Source organism: Vespa velutina, chromosome 3 (assembly GCF_912470025.1).
Source record: "Vespa velutina chromosome 3, iVesVel2.1, whole genome shotgun sequence".
In the NCBI taxonomy this organism is placed as follows: Eukaryota; Metazoa; Arthropoda; class Insecta; order Hymenoptera; family Vespidae; genus Vespa; species Vespa velutina.
In genome coordinates this window covers 372,315-400,095 of record NC_062190.1, presented here as the reverse complement: position 1 = coordinate 400,095, position 27,781 = coordinate 372,315, and the positions used below count along the sequence as shown (strand labels likewise).

Below are 27,781 nucleotides of genomic sequence, written 5' to 3'. Positions count from 1 at the left end.
TGAAATACGGATTGTAAAAATTCAAATAGACTTATACAGTGTATATAAAAAGTATCTATTATTTGTATAAAATGGATAACTTTTAATTTATTGTATAGAAATGCTTCAAATTTTTTAGTTTTATGGTGAAATTAATCTGCTATATAAAGTAAGTGAAAAATTAAGAAAAAGAAAAAGTTTTTATATCAATGCGAAATATATGTTAAACTTCTTTCGCATTTTGTATCGAGAGCAACGAATGAATATAAGCATTTTTTAGATCTAATTGTCTTATTAAATATCATCGGAATCGAGCAATCCTAGAGCAAGATACGTTCGTCCAAAAATGTCTAAAATCGTCGATTTTTACAATATAAAGATGATTTAATAATTAAATCTACTAAATTCGATTTTCATTAAAGGACCTAATAAAAATTTTATACAAAATTTATTCTATATTTTTTATCGTTGCTACAAGAAAACTATTCTTTTTTTGAATTATTAATATATTTCATATATAAATTTGATATATTTAGTCAAAAATTCAGAGCTATACAATCTATAAAAAGGTATTTGAAATTTTAAATAACACGAATAATTTTCTCATGGGCTTGTTAAGATCGAATAAAAAAAAATTATAAATCGTAAGAATAAAGCGAAAGCAATAAAAAAACGCGTATGCTTTCGATATTAGAAACGTCAAAGGTTATTGTGAAAAAACGAGAACATTATCCAAAAAAAAAAGATCGGATGAATCAGGAATTTCCATAGGTAATTGCACCGATTATTGGCCTCGTGCAACTGATGCCGTTTACTGTTTTCGTCCCCCCTGTCGCTAATTTTGTTGGTCGAGTGAGAGAGAGAGAGAGAGAGAGAGAGAGAAAGTCTGATAATCGTTTCACGTGGATATATACGCACACTTTCGAAGAGAAAGAGGGTGTTGAGCGTTTAATATGGCATAAATTAGTTCGGCATTTACGACAGATGCGGGGGAGGCGTACATACCTGCGCAATATGGTCATAAAATTGCCCTTTCTATCAGATCTGCTTATACTAATCGAGGATCTCTTAACTCGGTTAAAAAAAGCTTATATACGATGTGTTCCTACCTAAAGAATTTGATCCAATAGCGTGTGCAATAACGTGGCAATTTTTATTAGCAGAAATACTGTACAAAATGGTAACTAATATGAATAATCATGAATTGTTAATATCGAAGGAAAAAGGACGATCGAAATTCCTATGATCGATAAGGGAGGTTAACAATTTTTTCGTCGACAGTGTGAAAACGTTTTATTCGGACGCACGATGGTCAAATACGGGAAGGTAAAAAGAGGAGCAATTATATAATCATTATTTCTAGAAATTGCGTCGGAGTATGAGGTACGGCGAAAATATATATCGAGACGAAATCTACCCTTCCTCATATTAATTCTCCCGTTCTCTCCTTTTTTTTTTGATCGCAACTGTAATTAACACGGAACAGAGAGACGAGAGAAGTGAAAGAAAATAGAACGATGGAGACGAGAATGGAACGAGAGAAAGAGAGAAAAAGAAATGAAGACGAAGAGGGCAGACGATCCAACCGCGTTAACCTATGATTCACCTCTTAATGCGCCTTCTCTTTCTGCTCGATTAATTATTAGAACGTCGGATTAAATGAATATGTACACGAAACTTGAGCTAACTCGATTTGATCTTGTTACGTGCCGCCGGGCTATTAGAAAAGATATTTCCAAGAGGAGCCAGGAGCTATTCAAAGGAATTCTTGGAAATATTTGAGAACATCACTGTATAGAAATTGTCCGTGTCCGTCTAATCAATGCACGCAAACAAATGCCCGATATATATTTCTTCATAAAGATGCGATTACGAGTAAATGTATAAGTGAGTAAGTGAAAAAGTAATTAAGTATGTAAGTACATACTTACTAATGCTTCTTGTAGGATTTCAGAACTTGCGCGCAGAATAACGAAAAGAGAAGTGGTCTTGTAGACGCGTGAAAAGAAAGGTAAAATAATAGGAAGTAAGATTATATCCTTGTAAGCTCTGAAGGATCCTCGAGGCACTCGAGACAAGATCGTTAGGAAAGGGTAAGACAATGGCGGAGAATGGAGCATTCGCTTACATTGTGTTTGTCTTGAGTAAACTCGTGAGTACCAATTTTAAGGTTTGGCAGGAAGTGGTAGACATTTAATGTTACCTCCATCTATCTTAAAATACTCGACGAAAAAGAAAGTGAAAGAGAGAGAGAGAGAGAGAGAGAGAGAGAGAGAGAGAGAGAGAGAGAGAGAGGGAGACGGCTATTACAAAAGAACAGAAATGCTTACATGATAAAACTATTGTACGTTACGGCGGTTAAACAAATTAACACCGACAGCGAATAAATTCTTCATGGTTTATAAAGAAACTACGAGCCGGTGTTCACGGGGGGTAGATTCACTGACATATGGTCGCCGAAATTCCACGACTCCTGTGCCACGCGTACGCATCACTTTAACCATCATCGTATTTTATATTGTGCATTTTAAATAAACGTTCGATCCGAAATTTGTGATATGTTGCTTTGAAAAGTGGAAGCAAATTGTGCGTTATCCATTCGGAGGGAAGAAACTAAAATCATATCCCGATGACAAGTCATCCCTTAAGAAAATACAAGTCATCCTGCAAAATGAAATTTATCTTCTCTAATAGTAATTGAAATTTTTCCAAATTTCAGGATATCACATTAATATACTATGTGAAATCCAAACTTACCAATTAGTTTGAACAATTGTTCCTTTAAATACGATCACGTTTTGATAATAATAAAAAACTGAATATGAAAATAATATCATTAGATAAAAGGAGAGTTAAGAAAATTGAGTAAAAACTAACGAGATGTGTATTGGATGAAATTCTTATCCCGATGTCGGCTTGGCCGACTCATAATAAGAGTAATAAATGAATTAAAGAGTGAGGGCGGGGGGTATCCGCCACGCCACTTTACGGCCCTGACTTTCGGTTCGGATAGGGTGATGGTCCTTTTAACTGGTTCAATTAGTCTCCATCGCATCCCTAGGTGGGGAACTTAGGTGGATCATATTTTCTACATAGAGATATACACAATTGTGTGCGTCCAGGAACATACTCAAATGCTTATGTTAGATAAATATCTTAAACCACGCTCGACCCAGACCGTCCAAACTCCCTGCAATTTCCACATGTGTATGTACATTTATGTATATACGTATTTGTACAACTTATGTGCTTCTACTTATGCTAACGTAGGTAACGCTTAGGTAGCGCTTTGTGGCTTTACTCAAGGACAATCGAAACAATGGAGTCACTGGCCGATGATGCCGTGACTTACAACAAGAAGGAAATGTGCCGGTGACACCTTCTATAGATAAAACAATCCGACAAAAACTATCTTTAATTATTTAATTACAATAGAAGTTAGAAAAAAAAAGACTTTCTCTCTTTATAAAGTATAATGATTTGAAAATTAAAAAGAAGGATATGACGTTTATAATGAACGATGAGTTATGAGAAAATATTTCACAGGAATATTTGATAATAGGAACGTAAGGATAAAATAATAATTAGAATAAATTGAAGAAAAGTTTAATTCTTTGTTAAGATACGTGGGCGAAACACATAGAAATTCCCTAGCAGGAGCAGTCAGTGTAAGGGCTTAACTGACGGTGAATCTTCCCACACCAATCAAAGAGCACACCCCTCGAAAAGCGTTTCCTCTTCGTCGTCGTCGTCGTCATGTTCGTCTCTCTTTTTCTCTCTTCTCCTCAACCCCTCGTAAATCCCTCGGGAGTTATCTACCCCTGGTGTACGTTGCTTATGTGTGTATGCTTAGGCTCTATGAGTCTGTCTACGACTCTAAAAGCCCCTTAATTCCGTTCATTTGTACCACTGGCATTCGTATCGAAGGTCACGAATAGAGAGGAGTTCTTACTGTCGCCGGATTCTACCAGTCAATGTTTCTGTTCATTCCTGTTGATCAATCGATCACATTCGATCCACTTATCTATTGTAATATCCAATATTATTCACACAAAGCCCTTTTATGGTTAATCACTAGACAAATACGACTACGTATCTATGAGTTAAGAGTATGCGTTAATTAAACAAATAATTTTGATTTATTAGAAAAATAAGGAAAGAAAAAATTTGTTACAGTTTATAAATCATTTCTATCGGGAGTAGATAGGACTCAGCATTTACATAACGCGCGTTTACATAGTCTCTCTTAGCTTACGACTGTTAACGATCTTTTAAGGTAGTAACGATTCGATTTGCAAAATACTCGAGAGACTTATTCACACGAACGCACTCGACAAGGTCCAAGGAAGCCGAGCACGGGATGTTTATGGGGCTATAGTAGAACTGGTAGCGTATTGGTCCACGCAGCATGGGGTATGTACGAGACGCACCCGTACCCCCATGTGCTGTCAGTGAAGTGCCCCTTCGTCCTACGAAACGCTTATGTATATCCATGGGAAAAATATTGGTTTATTTGGATCCTCGAAAATTTATTCATACGTAATAAAAGACGCTATAATTCTTATACATATATCTAATTATCCTATGTAATAAAGATTAGAAGGAGCAAATATTATTTTCAATAATTCGAACTCCTCGATGATTATTTCAATCATTGATTGAAAGGTTTTCTTTTCGAACGAACGAAAATAATTTTTAAAGGGCAACAAAAAAAAAGGGACATTTTTCAAGTCCATTCGTAGAACATAAGAAAGGTGGAAAGGCTGTACTTTTCGAGAGAATGTATGGCATGGTGGACACGTGACCACCAGGTTCGACACGTGGTCTCTAACGCCAGGTGGTCCATTCTCCGTCATGCATCGTGTCGTTAAACGCCGATACCGTGATAAGGGAACACGCGGGGGTTGATGCACCCCGCGACGAGCCGTTTTTCCGCAACCATCTTATCTCGACGATCTCGAAGCTCTTTTCGAGACCTGCTCGGACTTTTTTAATAAACGAAATCCAACGATATCTTTTCATTTCCTTCGTGGTTTACGCTTTAACGAATATTGAAGTAAAATCAAATCGATATTAAATGAAACCTTTGTTGGACAATACTTATTTTAATGAAAACAAACTTAAATCAGACAGATGAAAATTCATGAATCCATTGAGAGAATCGTGGGAGTTTGAGAAAATTCGATCGCAGAGGAGAATGAAGGCTTTAATTGTATGCTCGATGTGGGCAGATTGACGAGCCAATAAGGCATGAAGCGACCGATCAATTTACTTCCATTTCCTGACGATCAGAAGCCTCCACTATCTTCCTATCTTTTCCGCAAAGTTCACACGAGTCAGGAACCGCGAAGGTATAGTGCAAGAGGGTAGACTTACATAATAGGGGATGATTGCCGTTTGACAAGCCCCCTTTATATTATCTTTAATTCATCGCCAAACGATAGGGTTCTCTCGTTGCACCTTTGATGCTTTCGAAACACGAGAATATCCTGGAACAATATTTTCGGGAATAATTTGAAAATAATTAACGATTAGTCCATTTAAATTTAATACAGAAATGTTCTATAATATTTTTTACGATCGATTGAAAAATTAATTGGATAAAAAAAAAAACCCCTCCCAATAAGAATGCAAAGAAAATCTTTAGATAAATTTCCCATATGTCTTTCACGATTGATACGAGACTAAAGTTTCAAGCTCTCATCTAGAATTACGAGCAGACTGTGTCTCGATCTTTCCATTCAGAGGAATATAATCCACTGATCGTCAATACAACAGAACGATCGTTTTATTTAATAGACTACGACGGAGGATTGAAAGGTAAGATTTTGAGGTTACTCGAGCGTGATAGAAATCAATAGGCGCGTGCCAAAATCTAACGGAAAAACGGTTTTAGAAAATATTTATCGAATGACTTTGTAGAGAAACTTACTCGCTCGAGAAAAGGATGTTCGTTCAACGATGATATACGAGTTTGTCTTTTGTAAAAGTCGATTGTCAAAGATTTTCCATCGGACGACATCTTGATCCCACCCACTATTCCCCTTAACCTTTCATTTTAACTTTCTATTATCATAAACGTAGGCGGTTTTGCTTCATGAATTGATTTCGACTCGTGTCAAAAATTGCTAGCCAGATTTTGGCCCTTTTTCCTGGAATCGTACAGACGTATTTCCTATCTGCTTTTGTCGAAAACCGACGCGTGCCTAACTTCGATGGAAGAAAAACATTCGATCCATCACCGAGATCCTTGTTAGATACTATTGTTCACATTAGAATACAAAACTCTACTTCATTAATAGTTCATTTCTATATAAATATCGAAGATTTTATTACAAATTTAATCGAGTTTAATAGGGAACATTTACGCGATTATCTTTCTCCTTTTTTATCGCAATAAAGGAACATTCGTAAATAGATAAAATTTAAAGAATTAGGTGTACTTTTGTTTAACGGTGATAACAGACTAATCGCAGTGTAAATTAAGAAGTCATTTGGAAATCGATTCTCAACGGTTATAAGCGCATCCAGTACCTCCCTCATACTGAAAGGATTACAGGGTTGATTATTGACACAAGGGGTTGTACCGGTCTTGGTTATGCCCCTTTTGCGTTTGGTGACACCCTATATGTTTGAACACATTTGTTGATAACCCCTTACCGATACCTTTCATATAAAGTTACAGGGATTTATGAAGTACAAATATTAGAAACATCGAAACATTCCTATCCTGAAAGGACCACTTCACTCTCCCGATGATACCGATCTGAAAGTTTCTTTGCTTGAAAAGCAAAAAAAGAAAAGCAAATAGAAATACCCATAAAAGAATCTCTCCGTAGTTCCTCGCTTTCTTTCAACGATTTTATCTATTAGTAGATTCATTTTGAGTCATCCCTGATCGAGTCCATCCCCTTTTCGCATTAGGGTAAGTTTTTAAAAATTGCAAAATTTATATCGCCAGCGCGTGCCAGATTCTGACCGTGAAGGATCTTCTCTGTGGGGTTTCCATCGTTTCAAGAGGTTGCTTAATAAAAGGGCATCTTTTAATTTATACACAACCCCCATTGTTCGGAAGGACACCCTGCCTTTTTCGCCATCCATACGGAAGTGAGGAGTACAGATGGATCAAAAAAAAAAAATTTTAATATGGAACGTAAACGAGGATTTGCAATATGGATGTAAATATAGTGTAAGCATAATGTTACTGCGACATTGTTTCCAAACGATCGACATTCGATCGATTATATAAAACGAAGCAATTTTCTATTTCACCAAGTTATCGAATTTGAATATATTTGACGAAGTAATACAAGGTTCTTATAAGGGACGATGTAAACCGGACGCGACTCAATCCTTAACAAAGGAGTCAATGAGACTTCCAAGAACTGTTCGATCAAAGGGAAATTTTTCTTTTAACGACGTCAAATGGTATATATATAAAAAAGGGATGATCGTGAACGTTAAAGGTCGAAGATCTTAAGCGCGATTAGACTAATGATAAAGGACACGCAGGAGGATCTAAAAACTAACATGTAGATGCAACGACAACCGTACCTTACATTCGGTTTTCGTAGATTCGCAGCTGAGAACATACGGGTGCCCTAATGAGAAATAAAGAAGATCCACGAATAACAGATGAAATTCATCTAAAAAATTTATAAAGCCGCGACAGGCGCGCTAGGTTCAGGTAAAAGAAATAGAAAGCGAGAGTGTATAAATGCTCCCGTATCGTGGAAAGATTTTATGTTGCGATAACTCAGAGAAAGAAAGAGAATTTTTTTCTACTTCCCATTTTGCTTCCACCACATCGTGGAGACGTTACGAGACCGAAGCCAATTTAAATCAATTTACCCGCCACCCCCTGCCCTAAACGAGCTTCAATTGGTATACAATGAAAATCGGGGGTCCTTCGAGGAGACTCTGACCAAGGGAAGCCTTGCCTATGCCACTTAAATCTTGAAACTACCTATAAAGATCGTTTCGTCTTATTTCATACCATACGTTTAAACGGAAATAGAACTCCTGACTCACGACACAATACAGCAGATTCGAATATCTATAACGTAGAATATCAAACTGGATGGTAAATTGATGAAGTTAAGAAAATGTCAAAATGATAAATCGTCAAAGAAATCGATCAATGTCAAAGAATTAATATCATATTTTAGAAAATAACCTAAACTAAGAAATATAGTTAACGTTAAAGAACTATTAATGCTTAAAAATTGGAATTAAGAAGATATCAAGATGATAAATCCTAACGAATCATTTAACATATTTTCTAAAACGTTCGTCTTAAATGTCAAATTAAAAAATTTCGACTCACTGTCAAAGAATTAATATCATATTATCAAAAATAATCTATCGGAAGATTAAGAAATATAATTCATCCTTAAAAACTGTGGATATTGATTGATAAGAAGGGAAAACCATTCAACTTAATATCGCTAACTATTAACTCAATCGAGAATCGTCAAACGTGCTCCCCCTTTTTTCCTCTCTCTCTCTCTCTCTCTCTCTCTCTCTCTCTCTCTCTCTCTCTCTCTATGATGTTCTAGGCGATGCTATAAGAATCATATTCCTATCGATAAAAGATAACATCTTTCACGCGATTTAATGAATGTGGGAGAACTGTGGAGTCATAGGAAACCAGGTACGTAGCCGTATACCGTGTGAACGCATTTAAACTTGGATAATGGTTTACCTGTTAATTGTAATTAGACGATTAGGTCATGGATTCTAATCGATCGATCGAGAACATCTTTCGTGACGAACGAATGTAAAAGTTGGAACTTTATCGTATCTTTTGATTCAATTAATTTATTAAGAAAGAAAATTTTTGTTATCAGCTTGAATCGATAAATTATTAAAAACACCTTTCGAAACATTTTTAATAAAATTAACGATTCGATTAATCTCCGCTTAAATTATTCCGCTAAAAATATTTTCTTATTAACGTTTTTATAATTTTTCACGAATAAAAAACTTTCGTTAATACTAACGAAGCATATCCTTTAAATCCTTTAGTCTATCCATAAAAGAATTTCCCATCAAAGTGAGAAGTGATTGGTCTTTGCTCACGAAGGCTCATCTTTATGTTTTGCACCGAAACATATGTCACGACACCCAAGAGACGAATCGAGGGGTACTTTTTTTCTGCGAACGTGCGCCTTTATTCGTGGGGCGTATTTTCCTGGGGATAAATGCGATCAAACGTAAGGTATAATCTGTTTAATTTATCCAAAGGGGACCAAAAAAAAAAAACATGAAAATTATTCCATAAATTTATTGAATAATATTTTCTTAAATTATCTAAAGAAAATTCAATTAATTTTCATTTTACACTAACGGTGTTTCTAAATTATACGTTATAACGCGATATCAATAAGTGATATTTTTCCAAAATGTAAATTATCATTCAAATATAGAGTTCAGAATATGCGCGTGGTTATTTTACAAAACGATATCACGAAGTTTCTTCGTATCTGAATGAGAGATTATTCCGATAGAACCACGAAAATTCGTAACGTCCCTTTGTGAGAACTTCGATCTTCTCTCTGGTCTATAAAGCTAACACGGCGCGCGTTGAGTGGATTACCAACTTCGGTGCAGATCTGATCTCAGAGAGCAGAAGGCAGCTTTGCTTTGAGAAACCGGAAGCAGCCGGCACGAGCCGAGAGATGCGAGCGGGTTACCAATGTGCACCGCTTACTCATCATCTGCCTTTCATTTGAATCAAGGGTTCGTTGCCATTAGAGAAAAAATATCTAAGAAAACAAATTGAAATTGTTATTTTCTTCGGGGCAAATCAATTTTTTTTATTATTTTTTCAAATATTCATTTATATGATCAAGAGAGAAGTAAAGTTTGACTTTAAGCGATAAAGATTACGCGTAATTTTTCTTTATTTTTTCTTCTTTTTTTTTTTTTTTTTTTTTTTTTTTTTACTACATTTTAATACCCAATAAAAGTGTCAATAATAAATAAAAACTAAGTACTATCAACGACATTTTATTTTATTTGTGTCAATGGCATTTAGTTGGAAGTATTCATCGAATTGCGTAAAAAGTAAGCAAATCCCTGTTTTGCATACGAAATCTCTATGAGCAAAACTACTCGAAGTCTTTATCGTATTCGAGGACGCTCGCACGTGGTTGACAGGTGACGGAATATTTAAGTGTGCCTCGAGAAGTAACCGTCACCTCCTACATGCTGCTTTTTTTGAGACACGCGACGAGCATTGTATGCAAATGAAAGACAGATGTAATAGATAAGCAGAAAATTTCATTCGTTTCGTATCGTCTGCTCTTGCTCGCCACGTCTAAACGTCGAAAGACAGATAGGCAGGGAGAAAGAGAGATCTTAGTCGAATTTAAGTAGAATGAAAAACGTAAGAAATAACTATGACGAAATAGAAATTGTAAAAATGAAGATTAATTCAAATAACCGTACTATATGTTATATTGAAACAAATTCAATGAACTCGAGAAAAATAAATCAAATATAAATCGATTGAACATCGTATCGGCATTTTTTGTCTATCCACCCGAACAAATTTACGGATGCAATCGTTATTTTTCCCCAAAGACTAATTAATATAATTCCCAGTTTTGCGACCATCAGGCCAATCGACGATTTCGCGAAAATCTCGCGAAAAACTGCGAACGAATTTAACGAATGAAGAGACGTAAAGATAGGACCGATTCACACCGGCTCAATGAAGGACCATCAGGCTTCTATATAATACCCTCACTTTTTTACACCATATTTTTCGCAATAATTGTCGCTTGAGACAAAAGCGAACCTCGATATTTCTCTTTTTTTCTGTTTGTTTTTTGGTCTATTTTCTTTTTAGTGAGCCATGCAGGAGGTAAAAGAGCGATGCGCGATTTCGAGTTTATTGCGTAGAAACTGAAGGATGGTTAGCGGGATCAGCGGTGAATGGTTGGCTCCCATGGGTCAGAGGGTAACAATCCAGAGATAGTGTCAGTGACAGGATCTGCACTCGCCAGTACGTATATTATATATATATATATATATATACCTGTGTGCAAGTAACCAGAGTGTACTGGCATGGAGCCATACAATAGGCCAGTTTCAGGGACAATAGCCGTGGCCAACAATCAAATCAGCGTACTATCAGCCACCCACCCCATTCGCGTTTATCCTTTGATCCGCTCACTCGCTTGCTTCCTCGTTCGTGGGGCGGCAAACACTCCTGATTGCACACCCTCTGTGTTTAAACAGCCTCCAACTCTCTCTCTCTCTGTTCTACACTGCTCTGCTCTCTCACCACCCCTCTGTCGATTCTGTCGTCTCTCCCTCTCTCTCTCTCTCTCTCTCTCTCTCTCTTTCTGTCTCTGTCTCTGTCCCTCTCTCTCTCTCTCACTCTCTCGAGGTTCTATTAGAGCGTTCAAAAGCTCCAAGAAAGAGCCAAGGGAGGAAGACTTTCGTTTGGTATAAAACTCTGTTTCTTCTCTTGAATCTTAATTTTCTGACGTAACGATACTTATTTGAAAGTTTTTAAATCAATGAGTTGAAGAACATTGGTTTTTTTCTCTTTTCTACGATATCCAAATAAAAATAAAAATGATATGGGAAACGTCTATTAACTTAAGTATACTTTAAGAATTCTGAAATTTATTACCAAACGTAAGATAGACTAGATGGTTTCTTTTTTTAAAAAAAAAGTTATTCTATGTTTTTTTATTTGATAGTCGTCTTGACACACCTGTCGGCACGTGGTAGGAAGTAACGCTAGGGTTATCAGGAGCACACGTGCCATTATATTAAAAAGCACGTGTAGAATAAGTACAGGAAATCGTCATTACGACATTGTTACACCAACAAATGTACAGATACTTAAGACATCAAATTCATGTAATACTGTATCCTGATAAACCCTTCGTCGTCTTTCAAACGATATGAAATATCTTTTATCGATTGTATTAATATATGAAACAAAAAAGTAATAATCTGTTATACGATTAAATATTTTTAAATTTTCATTTTTAAGAATTAAGAAAGAAAAGCTTGCACTATACAAAAAAAAAAAAAAAAAAAAAAAAAAAGAAGAAAGAATAATGAGCTTTATAAGTCGATTATCGTTTATCGTAAATAGACTAGTATGGCTTAAAAGCGTGAAATGATGAATTCGTTTCTAGTCCCTAGTCCCTCCTATCTCTTTCCCTTTTTAAATGGGAATCGTAGGAACTCGACAATTTTGAGGACGTGTTCACCTCGGCGGATATGTTTGCGTCGTGGGTTCAGGTTCGATCGAAGCGTAACGGGCCGTTGTCTTGAATGCGGGTACCTGGGGTTGGGGGAGGCAGAAGGGATGAAGAAAAGGTAGGAGGTAGGTGGTACTTACGAAGGGACATCCCGGCCCTATTTCGAACCCGTAAATATGTGATGATATACTTATTTACATATATTAAATGCATACTACGTATTTAGATATACGCCTAAGAATAACTCTTTTATATTTATTTTTCTCAAACCATTTTAATCGACTTTTCACACGCTTAATTTATATCGTGTTAAAAAAATTATCAAAAGTTTATTATCGAATTTTAAAACATTATCGTATTAATCTACTTTCTTGATGATATCACTTTATCTATCTATCGACTTTGATATCGACAAGTTTTTGAATTTTCTATGTAATCAGTACAATGTAAAAGATCAAATATTAGCCGATTTCGATTTTTATAAGAATAAAGATCCTCGATACAGAAGAATTTACCGATACTACAGAGAATTCCAAAGCTCTTTTAGCTGACGAAAGGGGGATGCAGGAGGAGTACGAAACGATCGATTGATGCAGAGGTCGAGAGGGGTTACTACCGACGATTAGATACACTCGAAAACGTAAGCAGACGCTAATTGGTCAAGAGAAACTCCACCCATGGGCGGAGCTTCGAGTTTACTCGTCAGAGAAGGGCAACCGAGGTGGATTCTCGAGAAGCCCGGTACAACGTGCTGTCTCCAGCCTAGGTCGTTTCAACTATCTGAAGGCGCATTCAGTTCACGCGGTGACTTCGAGTCGCATGCATCGATAGATACATATATATGTATATATATATATATATGTACACATATATATATATATATATATATATATATATATATATATATATATAAGGATATTTATGTTCCGATCGAGTAAACGAGGAGTTTAAAAAAGTTGAAAAGGACATAGGATCTTTTATCAAAAAGGACCATATACCTCGGCGATTTATAATTTCTTCGATTGTGTAGATACTGTGATATATCGGTAATAATATACGCGGGTGTAGTTTAGATAATTCGATCTCTTAGAGATACGTGAATTTATTTTATTTTTCGTTTTATTAGTCAGTGAAGTGCCCTTTGGCCATCGAATGAGTAACTTTCAAACGATATCTTTGATCTCCTTGAAGACCGACCAGTTCTGATTAAATTTCTCTGTCATTTTCTGTGCGACATCATTCACGAAGCGACATCGACTATGGTAGTATTGTAAGTACTACAAAGTGTAATGAACTGTATAATAATTATCTACATTTCTTTCTTAAGAATGAATTCATTTATATTTTAATTAAGCTACATCGAAGTCTAAAGTTATCTGACAAATCATTACTCGATATCAGCTAAATCCTTCAACTTCGGTCACATAGTATCTGTAGCTTATCTAATAACGATACTTATTCGGATTCTATCAAAATCGATGACATTAGAGCAGATGTCAACCATTGTCAGCATCGATTTCTTTTCGCGAAAGAAGAGAGAATTTCCATGGTATCTAATCAGTGGGCGTACTGCGGGTTTCCTATTGGTGTGTGGGCGTTATCACGATACCCGATTGGTCGGTCGGTTTTCTATAGCAAACTTCCTATGTGCATGCGCATGGACTTATCCTTTGCGGAACTTTATTAATTTTGAGATTACGTACACATACGCTCGATAACGTTTGCCGTAATTAAGTATGCTTCGATTGAAATCAAACTCCATTTAATATTCCTTTATATAATTCGCCACAAACATTTGCAAATATAAAATTGTATGATTGTTTTTACGTAATAAAAATCCGTGATAAATTTTTTACGATTTATTATATCGAATGATAATTCCGATAATAACGATTTAATTTTTCGCAAATAATATCTAAAAGAATGAATCGAATAAGATTTTTCGTAAAGACGTCCTTCGTTAATTCGTAAAATCCCGATTACGGATATACTTAAGTCCCACCATTGATCACGACCCAACACCCCGAAGACAGATTAAATGAATGTCCGCGGGTAAGACGATCCTCTTTTATCTCGAATCTCGGGAGTCTTTCTTTCTCTTTCTCTCTTTCTCTCTCCCTCTTCGTGCCCTCTAAAAAGAGGAACTCTTTGAGCCTACGATTCACCTCTTCACGTCATTCGAACCCTTTTATAACGATTTAATACGACATACGAATTGGATCCTACATTTCATCGTGTACTAAATTCGTATATATCGAGTGAATCGTACTATAAAACGATATTACTTTATAAAATGTTTATCCAATCGATTTCTCGGATAAAAACATCGAGCAATTTATCGAAATCGAGTCAACCGATAACGTTACTTTTATCATAATCAAAATCCTCTAGTTCATATCAATTTTTAATTTTTCTTCGACCCGATAAAAAAGAGATCGTATCATTTAACGCACGTGAGGAAGAGAGAGAGGGAGAGAGAGAGAGAGAGAGAGAGAGAGAGAGGGAGAAGGAGAGAGAGAGAGAGAGAGAGAGACGCACGTAAGAAAGGGTGAAGGATTAATTCATTTATAATCGCGAGATTAACTCACCACGAATTAATTCACCGCTTGTGAGTTAATCTCGTGGAAAGATCCGAAAGGAGCGTTACTCCGACTAGGAGATTCTGCTACAGAGAATCTGAGGAAGAGAGAGAGAGAGAGTGAAGAAAAAAGGATGGATAGGAAGAAGGTAAAGAAAAGATTAAAAGAAGGTAAAGAAAGGGAAAGAGATAAAGCAAAAGAGAGATACAGATAGAAAGAGAAATTTCTTTCCTTTTCATCGGTACCTTTCGTGATATTTAATCGCCTCACCGCGACTCGTATCTCCCTTAATATCTGAATGCACCCATACCAAGAGGAACCAACAGTTCTTCCACCTTTTTTCCTCTCTCTTCGAGTTCAGAATGAATTTAAGAATATTCTCGCGCTGTTTTCACCCTTTTCTCTCTCTCCCTCTTTTTCTTTTTGTCTTTCACTTTCTCTCTCTCTCTCTCTCTCTCTCTCTCTCTCTCTCTCTCTCTCTCTTTCAGTATTCCTACGTCTTCGACTTCAGACAATCTCGGCGCAGCATCGTCCGCCGATGTATCATCTTACTCGGTGCTAAAGGCGATGACTTTATCGCCGATCCGGGCAATCATTCACCTAAGCAGACTCTTCTCTCTTTCTCCTTTCCTCTTTCCTATGTTGCGTTGACTTTCTCTCTTCCTCGCGTCGTTCCTCTCAAAGGTGTCGACGTAACGTATAGTAAACGCCCGCGTGCCTGACCCTCCCTCTCCCTCCCTCTCTCTCTCTCTCTCTCTCTCTCTCTCTCTCTCTCTCTCTCTCTCTCTTTCTTTTTTTCTTGCACTCTTACTTTTGCTTTAGAATAATGGAACGATAAAAAAAGGAATGTAAAATTATCATCCTCCTTGACTTCTTTCATTCCGAAGAAATAAGAACGAGAACCTAATCTAGAATGGAGGCCAGTAATGTAGTAATTAGGTATATTGACGTACACGTAAGTTATTTGAAAAAGGAATGATCGTATAAATTATTACATTTTTAATTATGCACTTAAACGGATATAAATATTTCGTTTGAAATATATTATTGAGTTAACTCTAAATTCGTCTAATGAATATTATCGTTCTTTGAATTTTATTTTTTTTTTTTTTTTTTTTTTTTTTTTTTTTTTTTTTAATTGAAATAGTATCACAAATTGGAAATAAATGAATGTACTATTGTATTTTACTACATTTAGGTATTATTGAAAATTCGATCGGAACTTCATTGAGACGAAAAGATGGACCCAAAGTGACCTGTACGTTTATGAGAAGAGAAAAATTTACTCTCGAGTAGGTGTACAAAGATCGTAAACGTCCGGATAAGCGTGCGACTCGATAAAACCCACGGAAAATAAACGTAACGCGTAATTCATACCAACAAGCTCATCCTGTAGGTGTAGACGAGCGTGAAAAGCTTCGAAGAAACTTTCGCAAACGTATCTTCCTCTTTTCGAACGTTGAGATGACCAAATGAAGAAAATCGAAAGAGCCGGACTTTTATTCCTATCTTAATAACTAAATAACTGAAAAAATGTTACTAGAAAAAAAAGTGAACTTATCGAGCTTAAATAAATGAAATCAATAAAGCTATGTATAGATGTGTAATTGAATAAATAAACGAATCATTCGTTCGTAAAAAATAAATAAAATCTATAAGCTATGTACAGATATGTATTTAAACAAATAAATGAATCTTTCATTTGAAAAATAATATATCTAATTCGAAGTTTAGGATCGTACTCGCTTATTCTCGCTTATCACCAACCGCATCTTATTTCGATCCTAAATTAAGAAATAGTCGGCTTTTCTTCCTGCCTGTAATCCTAGCCAGCAGGTTGAGCGCGTGGGCGTCTTACTACAATCTCTTCTATGTGTATTACTCTCGTGTCATTGACACGTTACCTCGCTACGAATAAAATTTTATTCATGTGAATCTCGATATATACCTACATATATATATATATATACTCGTCCAGATTATATTTAAAATTAAGAAATTTTCTCAATCCGCAATAAATCGTTTCTCGAAAGAATTTAAAATGGGATGAGTTGATTTATTATTTATCAGAAATGGAGCAGTATCGGAATCGATATAGTAAAATGTATTAGGCAGATTGGACTTTCGAGTATCGACGTCTTTTGCTCTTCGTTTCACAGTTACATATCAGTAAAGAAGTTCAACGAAGGAAGGATTCCGGAAAGAGAGGTTGCGAGCGTGCCTGTTGTCAGGCCACCCACGGGCTCCCATAAGTATGGCGGACAAGGTACTGCCAGGAACGTACCATAAATCGGGATTTTATCTCGAGGCTGCCGTGCTCTCCTGGCGAATGCCGCGTGATTGCGCAACACTAAATTGGTTCTCAGTTTCGATTCGACGAGATTCCGATTTCAGGGTCTTCAAGGTCGAGCTCTGTCGCACGACCACGACGATTTGTCTCGCGAATTCTTTTATTCCTGCTCCACCTCTTCCTCCTCTACCTCCTTCACCATTTCTTCGCTCACCGCCTTCTCCATCTTTCCCTTTTTCTTCTTATTTCTACGAGCGTCTCGTTGATCAACGACGTTCCATCGTTACGGTCCTGATCTTTAAGAAGATAGAGATTGCAGGTGTCAACGCATCTTAATACTTATGTAGCACGAGTTAGTTCTCGTCTTTTCCATGCGTCACATCGTTCGCTACCTACGTGCATCAGATTTCTTACTCCTACGATTCGAGAAACGAGCTCGTCTTGAAGTACCAAGGTCGAATTGTGAATACTTGCACGAAAAAGAATAGGATGTCTATTAAAGAGATAGAAAGGGAGAGAGAGAGAGAGAGAGAGAGAGAGAGAGAAGAAGAGAGAATAGAGAATTATCTATTTTAAAATCGAAACAAATAGCTAATTGATGAAACATCATTCTCATAAAACTCATATTAACATATCTCGAGCTTACTAAAGTAAATGACGAAATTAAAATCGTTATTGTTAAAGAAGCTGCCGTATTGTAAACGATCCGTTTGTACTTTCAATGGGAATCTTTTTTTATCGAAGTACCGACGGCCCTTCTCGGTTATTGCTTTCTATCGAATAATCTATGATCATATATATCGCGAGTCATAGATCCGAAGAGAGAGACGAAGAAATTCTGATCCTTCGCACGCATCATACGACAAGGGCAAGCTTCCATTTACGTGTAAACCTGACGTTTACTGTCGCCCACCGTAGCGTCAATTAAATTTTGAATAACAACGTGCTAGGCATATACTCGCATAGTGTCCAACCGGTAGGCGTACCTCGTAGCCATTGTCGATTTTACCTTGACGCCTTCCCTTTTATCGACTAATAGATTTTCAAAGAAAGGTATGATTTTACGGCGACACAGAGAAAACTCGAATACGAATAAACCAACGTCATTCATAAATTCGTGAAATAAAAAAACAAAAAAAGAAAGAAAGAAAGATATAAAGAAAGAGAGAGAGAGAGAGAGAGAGAACTACCATCGGTAAAATAAATCTAAGCGATCTGAATTTGCAATAATAATAAAATATTCAACGATATTTCAGGAGTCGCGTTGGTTCGCCGACGATGTCAGCGACTGTCGCCGGTAATCAGCAACAACATCCTCATCAGGAATGGGATATCAATGACTCAAATGTTCCAAGGGTAATTACAATCTTCTCTTCTTAATTAAATTTCCATTCTTGCGAGATCGTTCAAGTTAATAGGAAAAATATAATCGTTTGCGATCTTTCGTAGAACGTAAGTAAGTAGAAACGATTTTCAAATTATTCCATTTGTTTGATATCGACGAATTTAAATCCACGAATTTCCTTTTATTTGATGTCTTACTTTGATGTTTTATATTCTTTATTATTATAATATCGGACAAAAATTTAAGACGACAACCTTTTTGATAGATTATTGCACTATATTATAGATATTAAATAACTATCAATTCGCTATTGTTTTTACAATATACGTATACCTTCTATATCGAACTATCTAGAGCTTTTTAAAGCATAAATAGTCTTTGAGACGATTAGCATAAAACCTTCGATGCTATATTTCCTGCGAGCATTACTTTAATTATACGAATATTGATATTCCAAATTAATTGCGGTATAATAAGATTGTTTAACATAATACATTATATGTATAATAACAAGTACCAAATTTAAGTAAAAAAAATATGGGTAAGCTACGTTTAGTAGAGAGAAAAATTGTCGTATCATTCTACCCGAAAAGAAAAAAAAACATTTGTCGAAATAGCAAATACTATAAGAAGATCTGAGAGAGCATTTATAAATAGGTGTGATATAAATTTTGAAAGAATAAATAAATATTTAGAATTTCGAAAGAATTACGATAATTCAAAAAGTGATAGACATTGGAAAACTCCTGCAAAAACGTACGAAATTCCAAAAACGAATCCATCGTTCATCCAAAAAGGATCGTTTTCAGATTGCTGCTGATATTCAAAGTGAACAATGATTTGTTCAAACTGACAAATGATTTGAATATTAGTGTAAAAATCGTTTGTAAGCGACTTCATGAATTTAGCCTGAAAGGCCATGTATCTCGGAAGAAATCAATCAATCATAAATAAAAATTGGAAACTTTGAATTGCTTTCGCATAAACATCGAACAGTAGAAGATTTGAAAAAATGTACTATTTTCTAACGAGTCAAAGTTCAATAGGATATTTTCTGATGGAATTCGATATGTTAAATGTCGAAAGAATGAGAACTGTAATCCAGAATGCATCGTAAGGATAATCAAGGATAGTAATGATAACGTAATGGTATAGGAATTGTTCTCGTGAAATGATCAAGGACCAATTCGAAAAATTAATGGCACTGTGAAGAAAGTTCAACATCTGATGATTATGAAAGAAACCATGATACTTTATATACGTGAATATATGGCGAACAATTTCATCTTCCCATAGGATAATGACGCAAAATATATGGCTAAAATTGTGAAACAATATTTTACGAAAGAAAATATTATCGTTTTACTATGGCTATCATAATCACCGGATCTTAATCCTATTCAGAGTGGATTTTATTCCGATCTGTGGAACATCGTTAAAAGAATTATGTAGAAGTATAAATAAGAAAAATCTCAATGACCTGTACACTGCAATTCGAACAGTTTCGAATTGTTTTTACATAATTTCATTTATATTAAGATGATATAATATATAAATTATTTTTGACAAAACATTCGATAAAATCTTATTTTCTGTAGTAAATTTGCATACTAATTATTACATATGTCGATTATATTTATTATTCTCTATGAATTTTTCGTAAAACAAATGTATATCGACGTTGTATCTAGCACGGATCACTGCAATAAACTGCACGTCACCATTAAAAAAAGATATGAACATGAAAAATGGAAAAGTGTGAGTTCGCAGCTTATTATCTATTCTAATCCGTACGAACCCGATTGTTATGTATATATAAAAGATTTATAATCTACACAAGTTTATTATACCAATAGATGCGATAGATGCATGGTGGTAGACAATGTTCTCTGTTTACACTTGTAGTTCATATTTTATCCATATCTATTCTGTACGCTTCGAGAATGATAATAAATAGCCTTAATATCAATACCTTTTTCATAGGTAGCTTAAGCTAATATCCAGTAGCAAATGTAGCATCTAAGATTTCATACTTATCCTCTAAAGGATTGTTTACCTTTTAAATGAATTTAGATTATTCTCTAGTAGATAGATTTATAAGAACAATGGCGAATCGTTGGTTATTTAATATCTAGTAATATAATGGAATTATCTATCAAAGGAAGAGTCGCCTTAAACTTTTGTCCGCCACTGTACTTTCGAATATTTACTTTAAACGAACTTCGAGAATACATAAGAGTATAAATCAATGACACGGATGCCGCTTTAGGTCGTGGAATACGATCCGTGGTGCGAATGGGCGGATGGCCACGTACGAAGGGTATATGGACCGGATTGCGAAGAAGCAAGAAGACATGCATCTGGCTGGGCTATGAGAAATACAAACAATCACAACGTCAGTATCCTTAAAAAGTCTTGCCTCGGAGTTTTAGTCTGCTCGCAGGAATGCATATTGCCTGGCGGTGGAAGGGTACATCTCCGACCGGCGATTTGCGACAAGGTACGCAACCTTTTTCAGATCTCAACGATATATTTCGAAGCGAGAGCTAATAAATTAGTAAAGAAGAGTGTTTTACGAACTTGCTTAACGCTATGCGTTTATAAAACGATTTTTCGTTGTTACCAGAGATCTCGTGATCACGAATCAAAGGTGATAACATTCTCTCTTATGTATTGAAATTAAAATAAAGAATTAATGGGAATTAAAAATGAAATTATACTTTTCAGGCTAGAAAGAAGCAACAAGGTAAACCCTGCCCAAACAGACAATGCACTGGTCGCTTAGAAATTTTATCCTGTCGCGGCCATTGCGGCTATCCCGTTACTCATTTCTGGCGGCATACCGAACATGCGATATTCTTCCAAGCCAAGGGACAACACGATCATCCACGACCAGAAGCAAAGTCTACTTCCGAAGCTAGAAGAAGCGTAGGCGCTGGCAAAAGGGTCAGAGGATTAGCGGTTTTACTCGCAAGAGAGGCTGCTTTAGGTTCCAAGGTATGTTTCATCTTATTTTTTTCAATTAATAAACGATTTTCCGACATACCTCAAAAATATATACCTACACACGTTCTGATATAAATGATTTCAAATAGATAGGAAAGATTTTTATATAAAAAACAATTCATTAATCAACAAATCCAGATTGATCGCAACAACGTAAGCTATACGATTCTCTTAAATTACAATATAAAATATACAAATTTTATATCTTTGGTCATACGTACTCATATAATCATGTCATGTATTTATTTAAACAAGTGTATATATATATATATATTTGATCAGATTCTTAAAACTGTATGCGCCATCTAATGGCTACCGTTCGAAACAACTTTCGACATATGCATCCGATAATAGTCTTTTAAACGTTCATTTTACACGTATTATACATACATTATTTTAACCACTTGCGGTGGACAGACGTGCCACGCACGTCGAGATGCTTCTGTGTTACACACGTCGTCAGGCGATTGTTGCAGAAAGAAAAATGACGTGGGTGGCACGTCAATTGTCAATGAAATTCTTTATCGAGACACAGTTTCTGCTTGCACTTCATCATGTAAAATTATCAGTATTGATACCAAACTGTAAAATGGAAAGTGATAGTGAAGTCAGTGATATTATTTGCGCTCCAAAGTGATTTGCACTCGACTGTTCTGACATGCACAACTGTGAATTTTTTTGCACCGCAAGTGGCTAATAAAATAATATTAATCAATGAGACAGTAGACGGTTATTTATTATTCCATATAATATTTGAAAGTTGACATTTTTTAAAATATCATATAAATATGCTTTTCAAGGTAAAGAAAAATCGATTGCATTGAAAAAATTTACCTGAATAAATGAATCTGCTGGCCCAACTATTTCCTTGTTGTTTTAAAAAATACCTTCTCCGTTGGTCAATAATCGTTTCTCTATTTTACAGCTAATGTCACTGAGGGGAACGAAAAGGTCAAATACAGATTCTGTCGAACAACCTCCAAGAACTGCAGCACCACCACCATTGATCTCGGACAAAGGTGCGGAATATATACGACAACAATTAATAATTATTTATTTTTCTACGCACGATTCATTTCAATGAATAATATTCATTGATATTATTAAATTAGCGCGAACAAAATGAATAGAAATTTGAATGCTTCTATGATCTTTAACTACCAAAATCGAACACATGGCGACGTTACCGTCGCAACAGATTGATTGGACGATTCGTATTCTTTGAATTCCTGCCATTGTTATTGGTCGAATAGAATTTGAGCGCGAATTTAATTGTATTCGTAAACTACTCGTCATATTTCTAAATAATATAATTGATATCATTTCTTTTCTTTTAGGATATTCCTGTTCTTGTCCACCTTTCGAATGCATGTGTGCCATGCAAACGAACGTTTCATCGTATCAGCAACAGCATCAGCAAACCACAATCTATAATCAACAAACACCATCGACTGAATCATATTGGTTACCTGATACGATACCTATGCAAGAAAATACCGTAGGTTATTGTCTACCAAATCAAATACCACAGGAAGCATCCTATCCTGAATTTCCAACATTTACCAGTGATCTCTTCCAACCGGAAGAAATCTTTCAATTAGATCAACCATTACGACCGGACTTTCCAATAAATTCTCAAGACGTTGCTAGATCACCACCGACTTTACTTGATTTGGGAAGTGGTACCATCAAATACGAAGTAAAACAGCACAATCAAGAACAAGTGTATTGGAATCAATTTCTAAGCGAAGATTCGAGCAGCAGTCATCTTAGTATGCCTCAAGACGAGAGACTTCAATTCCCTGCATTCGACACAGACAAAGACACAGGGTTCGCCTCGAGGAAATCAATGAATCAATACGTTTCTGAAAAGGATCAGAATCAGAGTCATTCTCTCGAGGATGCATTGAACTTTCAAGGATATGGTCGAACGCAAACTCCAAAACCTTTTACAAACGATCGTATTATAAAGAACGATCAGGATCATCAGCCATATTGGAGTCAGTCTCATCTGGACGATCGACTTCATTTCCCTGGTTTTGACGCACATAAGGAAAATATTTTATCATCCAGAAGAGATGTTGACTCTTTCAACAAAGACTGTCAGGGTACCATGATCGACAGAGCGAATTACGGAACCTATCAAAGACCGAAGAACGACATGACACTAACTGATCCTAATCGTTCCGATCGCAGTCCCGTCTCTGAAAACAGACATCCCTATTCCTTCGACGGCTATCAAATATTTGAGGACTCAAATTCAAAAAATCATCAATCGATCGTTCGACCGTCTCATCCAAGATCAAATAACATCGGACTTGACGAAAGATCTCAAAACGTTTATGGAGCGCAAGAGACGAACCCTGAAGTGACCGAAAGACTCTTTCCTGAGACCACGACGATCGAGCCCTCTGTACAATCTCAAAATAGTCCAGAACCTTTCTTCTATTCAAACAACGATCGTTGTCATTACACCTGTGAGGTCCTTGATACCCGATTGCCTCAAATGACAATGACAAACACAGCACCCGTTCATCATCCAGTTAATGGTTACAGTGACGTCGCTGATATAGATCTTCCACCTTTCGTAGACTATACTCTCGTTGGGATGCTGTGCAGTTCTACAGAGGAGGATACGACGACAAGTATGATGACTGGCTGTCCTCCGAACTCTCAAGCTTTCGTTCCTCATCACTAAAAAACAAAGAAAAAAGATAACACGTTCCTTCGTCCGACATATGAATTTGTATTATAAATAAATATATTACGTTAGTTGCACCACGAATAACTGTGCAATAGAGATTTAATTCCATTTAATCAGACATGATCGCGTCGAAAGGGCTAAAATATATATACATATAAATATATATATATATATATATATATATATATATATATATATATATGTATATTTTTCAGCCCTATATGTTTACAAGTACATAATACATATATATGTATATACATGTACTTCAAGAAAGGGTGAAAAGGATAAGATTGAGGGAATAGCTCCTACACGAAAGTACTCGAGTTCTCTATATAACTTTGAAAAAAGTCACATCGTTTATTTGTAATTGTATTTATTCGTAACAGATACTCTCACGATCACAATTGTATGTATATTATGTAATATTATTGTATACCTATGGGTTACACTTTCTCGATTACATACGCAATATCTTTTTTTTCGCCTTATTTCTTTCTTCTTCTTCTTCTTCTTCTTCTTATTTCTTTTTTTTTCTTTTTGTTCTTTTAAATCTCTTTTATTCTCGATCATTGGCAAACGTAAAAGAGAGGATGCACGAACGAAACGGGTGCGAATCCGTCTACGCAAACAACGCACGTCAACCAACGAGAGAGGATACCCATGTGAATAATTTATATATATAAAACATATTTCCTTTCTTTTATAGTATTTTGAAAAAGAAATATCCGAGATTTAAAATTAAAAAATAATTAAATAAAAGAATGAGTCAATTATGAACCATTTTGAGTTACAATTATACAAAAAAAGAAGAAAAAAAAATAGAAATGAAAATGAAAAAAGAAAAAACCAAGAAGGAAAAAAAAAAAAGCTTTCTCTCGTTGATACGTTTCGTTATGTCAATTATGTTTGCGAATCAAAGCGAACAAATTCATACTTTAAAGTTCTTTTAGCTCGATATTGCCACAACTCAGATCTAACGTAATCAAATGTCTCATCAAAATGTTTTATTTAATTATGATCGATTGTCCAAAAAAAAAAAAAAAAAAACAAGTAAAAGTAAACCAATAATAGATTAGTTCCACTTTCTGTCTCTTATCGCTATCATATACCTTATTCTGTTAGAGTTCCCTTCTCGTGGTTCTAAATACTATCTGAAGAGAAAAGAGAAAGAGAAAGATAAGGAGAAAAAGGAAAGAGATAAGATAGATAAAGAAAGAAAAGAGAGAGAAAGAGAGAGAGAGAGAGAGAGAGAGAGAGAAGGAAAAAGTTAAGAGAAAAGAAAGAAATGATTTTACAAATTATTTGAATAACATTCTTATCAAAACAGATCACAAACGTGTAAAACGAACACACATATTTATCTATACACACACACATATATATATATATATATATTTTTTTTTTTGTTTAGGCATCTAATGGTAAGTAAAAAAAAAGAAACCTTAATAGTCATAGGATCGCTAAAAAAAAAAATAAGAGCAACACTGCTCTTTCTCCTCTTTTGCGGACGTTAACACTCACGATAAATGTTTTTTTCTTCTCTTTTATTATTTCTCTTCTTATTTTAATATTTTCCCTTTAGAATCACGGCATTTTCTATATTCACACTTCTCATTTCTCCATTTTCTAATTTTTCTAAATATATATCTATATTGTTTTTGTATGTGTGTTCATTTATGTATATGTGTCTGTGTGTGTGTGCGCGTGTGTGTGTGTGTGTGTGTATGCCTGTGACTTTTCTTAATACCATTACAAAATATTTCTGAGATGTGGCTCCGAGACATGCTTCGCACCCATCCATGCAATTACATGTTTTTACTATTTTTTTTTTTCTTTTTTTTTTTTAGGAAAGAAGGTTCACGAAATCATATTATTTTTTCTTTTCATATTTTATATTTTCTCGTTTTATCACGAATATCGTGTATTTAACGATAGGACAGTATCTTATTCCGACTTTATTATCGTATCCCGTTTTTTCTTTTTTTTTTTTTCTTTTTTTTTTTTGTTTAATGGTCCACAACGTTGAATGATCGCTCGTAATGTTTTTTTTTCTCGCTGATTGAACTTAATCGATCGGCCATCTTTTAATCAGGCACACGGGTCGTTGTCTCTCTCTCGACATTTTAGGGAAGAAAAAAAACTTATTTATTTCGCTATTATTATCGATAAATAATGTACATGCACATACGTTGCAGGCACGTTACTTTGATACCCGAATTTGTTGAACAGACATCTAAATCATAGCTCCATCGACGAGCTAGCGATCCAAGATCGAGGAAGAAAATAATGGAGCAGAATCATGAACGTTGGAAGAAACGGAGGAAAGAAATAATATGAATTGTCAAAGAAATAATACAAATAAAAAAAAAAATAAAAAAAAACGAACAAACTACCGATCATTTTTAATTCTGCTTTCAACAAAAAGTATCGAAGTATCTTCGAAAAATAAAAGAAAAACAGAAAGATTCTCTCTTTGATCCATGGCTCTCAATCTTTTCGATCGGATTGTTTTGAAAATGCACGAGAAATCCGGGTTTATTCGTTTAGCGAGCGAACATCGATAATAAAAGAAAGAAATATCCAAGATTCGATTGAATCGGGAAGAGGAGGAGGTGAAGGAGAAGGAGTGAGGGAAGGGCGAGGGCCAAGATTTTCATTAAAAGAAAAGTATGTCGAATCAAAATACATCGAGAAGAGACTACGTTATTATTCAATAAGATTCATTCTCTTCGACATCGCTTTTCAAGAGTCCAGAGTCAATTAAAAATGAATTATTCCAAAATTATTCCACGATGGAAACGCAAAGCGCAACGGCGAGTGACCGTTTAACGACGTTGCGATTAAACGTTTGCCAACGTGTTTGTTTGCGAAAGTACGAATTGATATAACGATAATTCAAATATACGTTAGATATATACGCCTAAGAAATCTTGTGGACCAGCTGAACGAACGAAAATAATAATCTCGATGATATCCATCAATTGCAATCGTCGAAGTGCAATCCTCTTATCAAATTTACATACTCCTCGTTGGTTTGATCAATAAATTTAGCAGGTTCAATTAATCCCTTGGCTTGTCATTCTCTGTCTGTGTGATCTTTAAAAGAACACGATACGTAGAATAGCAGACATTTAAAAATACGATATAGTTCAATAATCTATAGCATACCTTTGAGATAAACGGAACAATTAAATATCTGCTCTTCATTTTCCTTTCATTCGATTCGAATCTCGCGAAACTTATCATACACATCGTCGCAGACATTTATACGGATTTATGATAAATTAGCATAGATCTTCCTTCGTTCCTTAAAAATTACTTAGCCTTTAATAAACCTTAGCCCGTAGCAGCGAGTTAGATTCTTTCGAAAATATTATTTAACATAGACGGAGACGGTGTATGAACGTGCGTGTCTGCGTATTTCTACTTGTTGGAGGGTTATTATTTCGATAATAAAAGCCGAGCATTTGTTATTTTGCACTGAACGGATCGAAAAAATTGGGCTAATAGGAACCGTAGGTCGCACGCACGTGAATCAGCTATAGTTTATATGCTCTCGTGCAACATCGATATTAAATAGATTAAAAAAGGCCTCGTTGTCGAATAACCATCGGCCACGAGAATAAGAGAGGGAAGTATTCTTTTACC

At 35.5% G+C, this 27,781-nt stretch overlaps 1 protein-coding gene and 1 long non-coding RNA gene across 3 annotated transcripts; both read left to right on the top strand.

Annotated features, from left to right (window-relative positions):
• The first annotated feature begins 13,105 nt into the window (after positions 1 to 13,105).
• Positions 13,106 to 27,781, top strand: LOC124947709. 2 transcript variants are annotated; one of them, XM_047490239.1, is made up of 7 exons: positions 13,123 to 13,255; positions 13,336 to 13,479; positions 18,335 to 18,434; positions 20,693 to 20,923; positions 21,151 to 21,420; positions 22,355 to 22,448; positions 22,767 to 27,781. In XM_047490239.1, the coding sequence occupies exons 2-7, from the start codon at positions 13,469 to 13,471 to the stop codon at positions 24,125 to 24,127; spliced, it is 2,067 nt and encodes a 688-aa protein (XP_047346195.1). In that variant the 5' UTR covers positions 13,123 to 13,255; positions 13,336 to 13,468; the 3' UTR covers positions 24,128 to 27,781. The 2 variants fall into 2 exon arrangements, with proteins under 2 accessions (XP_047346194.1, XP_047346195.1); XM_047490238.1 differs by having other exon boundaries at positions 13,106 to 13,479.
• LOC124947710 lies at positions 13,507 to 16,608 on the top strand. The gene is made up of 3 exons (XR_007100473.1): positions 13,507 to 14,261; positions 15,611 to 15,743; positions 15,987 to 16,608. It is a non-coding gene; the product is annotated as an uncharacterized LOC124947710 (long non-coding RNA).

What these genes read in the sequence shown, in the direction of transcription:
- LOC124947709 (XM_047490238.1), top strand. An exon ending in GACCGGCGATTTGCGACAAG is followed by an intron (nt 20,924 to 21,150) that starts GTACGCAACCTT and finishes TATACTTTTCAG; the next exon opens with GCTAGAAAGAAGCAACAAGG. An exon ending in ACCATTGATCTCGGACAAAG is followed by an intron (nt 22,449 to 22,766) that starts GTGCGGAATATA and finishes CTTTTCTTTTAG; the next exon opens with GATATTCCTGTTCTTGTCCA.